Source organism: Oncorhynchus tshawytscha, unplaced genomic scaffold (genome assembly GCF_018296145.1).
Source record: "Oncorhynchus tshawytscha isolate Ot180627B unplaced genomic scaffold, Otsh_v2.0 Un_contig_1102_pilon_pilon, whole genome shotgun sequence".
Classification (NCBI taxonomy): domain Eukaryota; kingdom Metazoa; phylum Chordata; class Actinopteri; order Salmoniformes; family Salmonidae; genus Oncorhynchus; species Oncorhynchus tshawytscha.
The window spans coordinates 2501-7500 of NW_024609299.1; the positions used below are offsets into that span (position 1 = coordinate 2501).

At 54.0% G+C, this 5000-nt stretch overlaps 1 protein-coding gene across 1 annotated transcript in view; it reads left to right on the plus strand.

The window, feature by feature from the left end:
* Positions 1–2359: 2359 nt before the first annotated feature.
* LOC112239518 (vacuolar protein sorting-associated protein 13B) overlaps positions 2360–5000 on the plus strand; it is a gene marked incomplete at its 5' end in the record, with an annotated part of 65844 nt that continues 63203 nt past the window's right edge. Inside the window, one exon of the mRNA XM_042314789.1 lies at positions 2360–3436. Within this exon, the coding sequence (XP_042170723.1) occupies positions 2360–3436 (1077 nt within the window). The remainder of the gene's footprint in view (positions 3437–5000) is intronic.

The following is a 5000-nucleotide window of genomic DNA, read 5'->3' on the forward strand; positions in this document are numbered from 1 at the left end:
GGCTCATAGGGAATAGGGTGCCAGGGCTCATAGGGAATAGGGTACCAGGGCTCATAGGGAATAGGGTACAAGGCTCATAGGGAATAGGGTACCAGGACCCATAGGGAATAGGGTGCCAGGGGTCATAGGGAATAGGGTGCCAGGGCTCATAGAGAATAGGGTGCCAGGGCCATAGGGAATAGGGTGCCAGGCCCATAGGGCTCATAGGGAATAGGGTACTAGGGCCCATAGGGAATAGGGTGCTAGGGCTCATAGGGAATAGGGTGCTAGTGCTCATAGGGAATAGGGTACCAGGCCCATAGGGAATAGGGTGCCAGGCCCATAGGGCTCATAGGGAATAGGGTGCTAGGGCCCATAGGGAATAGGGTGCTAGGGCTCATAGGGAATAGGGTACCAGGCCCATAGGGGATAGGGTGCCAGGCCCATAGGGCTCATAGGGAATAGGGTGCTAGGGCCCATAGGGAATAGGCTGCCAGGCCCATAGGGAATAGGATGCCAGGCTCATAGGGAATAGGGTGCCAGGCCCATAGGGCTCATAGGGAATAGGGTGCTAGGGCCCATAGGAAATAGGGTGCCAGGCCCATAGGGCTCATATGGAATAGGGTGTCAGGGCTCATAGGGAATAGGGTGCCAGGGCTCATAGGGAATAGGGTACCAGGGCTCATAGGGAATAGGGTACCAGGGCCCATAGGGAATAGGGTACCAGGGCCCGTAGGGAATAGGGTGCCAGGGCCCATAGGGAATAGGGTGCTAGGGCCCATAGGGAATAGGGTATCAGGGCCCATAGGGAATAGGGTACCAGGACCCATAGGGAATAGGGTACCAGGGCCCTTAGGGAATAGGCTACCAGGGCCCATAGGGAATAGGGTACCAGGGCCCATAGGGAATAGGCTACCAGGGCCCGTAGGGAATAGGCTACCAGGGCCCATAGGGAATAGGCTACCAGGGCCCATAGGGAATAGGCTACCAGGGCCCATAGGGAATAGGGTACCAGGGCCCATAGGGAATAGGGTACCAGGACCCATAGGGAATATGGTACCAGGGCTCATAGGGAATAGGGTACCAGGGCCCATAGGGAATAGGGTGCCAGGACCCATAGGGATTTGGTCTAAAGTAGACTAGTGCACTATAACAAGAATAGGGTGCCAGGGCCCTGATCTAAAGTAGACTAGTGCACTATAACATGAATAGTGTGCCAGGGTCCATAGGGAATAGTGTGCCAGGGTCCATAAGGAATATTGTGCCAGGGCCCTGATCTAAAGTAGACTAGTACACTATAACATGAATAGTGTGCCAGGGCCCTGATCTAAAGTAGTCTAGTGCACTATAACAGGAATAGTGTGCCAGGGCCCTGACCTAAGTAGACTAGTGCACTATAACATGAATAGTGTGCCAGGGCCCTGATCTAAAGTAGTCTAGTGCACTATAACAGGAATAGTGTGCCAGGGCCCTGACCTAAGTAGACTAGTGCACTATAACAGGAATAGTGTGCCAGGGTCCATAGGGAATAGTGTGCCAGGGTCCATAGGGAATAGGGTGCATGGGTCCATAAGGAATAGTGTGCCAGGGCCCTGATCTAAGTAGACTAGTGCACTATAACATGAATAGTGTGCCAGGGCCCTGATCTAAAGTAGTCTAGTGCACTATAACAGGAATAGTGTGCCAGGGCCCTGACCTAAGTAGACTAGTGCACTATAACATGAATAGTGTGCCAGGGCCCTGATCTAAAGTAGTCTAGTGCACTATAACAGGAATAGTGTGCCAGGGCCCTCACCTAAGTAGACTAGTGCACTATAACATGAATAGTGTGCCAGGGTCCATAGGGAATAGTGTGCCAGGGTCCATAGGGAATAGGGTGCCAGGGTCCATAGGGAATAGGGTGCCAGGGTCCATAGGGAATAGTGTGCCAGGGCCCATAGGGAATAGGGTGCCAGGGCCCATAGGGAATAGGGTACCAGGGCCCATAGGGAATAGGGTACCAGGGCCCATAGGGAATAGGGTACCAGGGCCCATAGGGAATAGGGTGCCAGGGCCCATAGGGAATAGGGTGCCAGGGCCCATAGGGAATAGTGTGCCAGGGCCCATAGGGAATAGGGTGCCAGGGCCCATAGGGAATAGGGTGCCAGGGCCCATAGGGAATAGGGTGCCAGGGCCCATAGGGAATAGGGTGTCAGGGCCCATAGGGAATAGGGTACCAGGGCCCATAGGGAATAGTGTGCCAGGGCCCTGATCTAAAGTAGACTATAGGGTGCCATTTTATTGTCTCTCTCTAATGAAGGATTGGGGAATTGGAGGGAGGTATAAACCATTGATCCAGCCTCAGATCCCTCACCACAGCCTCACAGTTCCCTCACCACAGCCTCACAGTTCCCTCACCACAGCCCCAGCCTCACAGATCCCTCACCACAGCCCCAGCCTCACAGTTCCCTCACCACAGCCCCAGCCTCACACATCCCTCAGCCCACAGATCCCTCACCACCACAGCCTCACAGTTCCCTCACCACAGCCCCAGCCTCACAGTTCCCTGACCACAGCCCCAGCCTCACAGTTCCCTCACCACAGCCCCAGCCTCACAGTTCCCTCACCACAGCCCCAGCCTCACAGTTACCTCACCACAGACCCAGCCTCACAGTTCCCTCACCACAGCCTCACAGTTCCCTCACCACAGCCCCAGCCTCACAGTTCCCTCACCACAGCCCCAGCCTCACAGTTCCCTCACCACAGCCCCAGCCTCACAGTTCCCTCACCACAGACCCAGCCTCACAGTTCCCTCACCACAGCCTCACAGTTCCCTCACCACAGCCCCAGCCTCACAGATCCCTCACCACAACCCCAGCCTCACAGTTCCCTCACCACAGCCCCAGCCTCACAGTTCCCTCACCACAGCCCCAGCCTCACAGATCCCTCACCACAGCCACAGCCTCACAGTTCCCTCACCACAGCCCCAGCCTCACAGTTCCCTGACCACAGCCCCAGCCTCACAGTTCCCTCACCACAGCCCCAGCCTCACAGTTCCCTCACCACAGCCCCAGCCTCACAGTTACCTCACCACAGACCCAGCCTCACAGTTCCCTCACCACAGCCTCACAGTTCCCTCACCACAGCTCACCACAGCCCCAGCCTCACAGTTCCCTCACAGACCCACCACAGCCCCAGCCTCACAGTTCCCTCACCACAGCCCCAGCCTCACAGTTCCCTCACCACAGACCCAGTTCCCTCACCACAGCCCCAGCCTCACAGTTCCCTCACCACAGCCTCACAGTTCCCTCACCACAGCCCCAGCCTCACAGTTCCCTCACCACAGCCTCACAGTTCCCTCACCACAGCCCCAGCCTCACATATCCCTCACCACAGCCCCAGCCTCACAGTTCCCTCACCACAGCCCCAGCCTCACAGTTCCCTCACCACAGCCCCAGCCTCACAGTTCCCCAGCTCAGTGAGGTAATGCTGACATACCGTAAGTTCGTCCACACAGCCTGCAGAGATATCGTCGTCATGACGATGTCCCTTCTAAATGTCCCGCGAGTTCAGATCAGCCATTTAAACAGACAGGATATAATCAGGTTCAGTTGTTTGCTGAAATGAGAGAGAGAGACACAGAGAGAGAGACAGAGACAGAGGGAGAGTTCAGATCAGCCATTTAAACAGACAGGATATAATCAGGTTCAGTCCTTTGCTGAAATGAGAGAGAGACATTTGAAATGTCTTTATTCTTTTGAAACTCCTGTGAGTGTAATGTTTACTGTTCATTTTTTAATGGTTTATTTCACTTTGTTTATGATCTTTTATCACTTTGCTTTGGCAATGTTAACATATGTTTCCCCATGCTAATAATGCCCCTTGAATTGAGAGAGAGAGAGACAGAGAGAGAGACAGAGGGGCTCTGTTCACAAACACAAACACACACTACAGAGCCCCAGGACAGCAGCACAATTAGACCCAACCAAATCATGAGAAAACAAAAAGATAACTACTTAACACATTGGAAAGAATTAACAAAAAAACAGAGCAAACTAGAATGCTATTTGGCCCTACACAGAGAGTACACAGCGGCAGAATACCTGACCACTGTGACTGACCCAAAACACACAGACTGTGACTGACACAGAGACACAGACACACAGAGAGAGAGAGAGAGAGAGAGACACAGAGAGAGAGACACAGACACACACAGAGAGAGAGAGAGAGAGAGAGAGAGAGAGGTGTATTTTCCTACAGCAGCAGGTCTGTGTGTAGATGCTGTTATTTTAGTGGTCACTTTAAGTTATGACTGTTATTGTCACATTGACCAGTGTGGTCGGGCCTCCCCCCCCCCTCTCATTACCCCTCTGGCCCCTCACCCCCTCCCCCTCTCATTACCCATCCGTCCTCTCACCCCCCTCTCATTACCCATCCATCCTCTCACCCCCTCCCCTCTCATTACCCATCTGTCCTCTCACCCCCCTCCCCCTCATTATCCCTCCCCCTCTCATTACCCCCCTCTCATTACCCCCCCCCCCTCTCATTACCCCTCTGTCCTCTCACCCCCTCCCCCTCTCATTACCCCTCTGTCCTCTCACCCCCTCTCCCTCTCATTACCCCTATGTCCTCTCATTACCCTTCTGTCCTCTCACCCCCTCCCCCCTCTCATTACCCCATGTCCTCTCACCACCCCTCCCCCTCTCATTACCGCTATGTCCTCTCACCCCCTTCCCTCTCATTACCCCTCTGTCCTCTCACCCCCTCTCATTATCATTACCCCTCTGTCCTCTCACCCCCTCCCCTCTCATTACACCTCTGCCCCCCCTGGTCTCACCACAGATGTAATCGTAAGTGAATAGGAGGTGATTGTATTTCAGGAATTCAGCAGTAATTCCTCCTATTCAACACGTGAATGTGCCCAGCCCTGGCCGCGGAGGACGTTGCTACCAAAACTGAAATGGGATCTCCTGAAACAGAAAGGATGTTGCCATGGAAAAATGGCGTAAGGGTTGTCCACGCAGCTGCCATGCATTAATGAA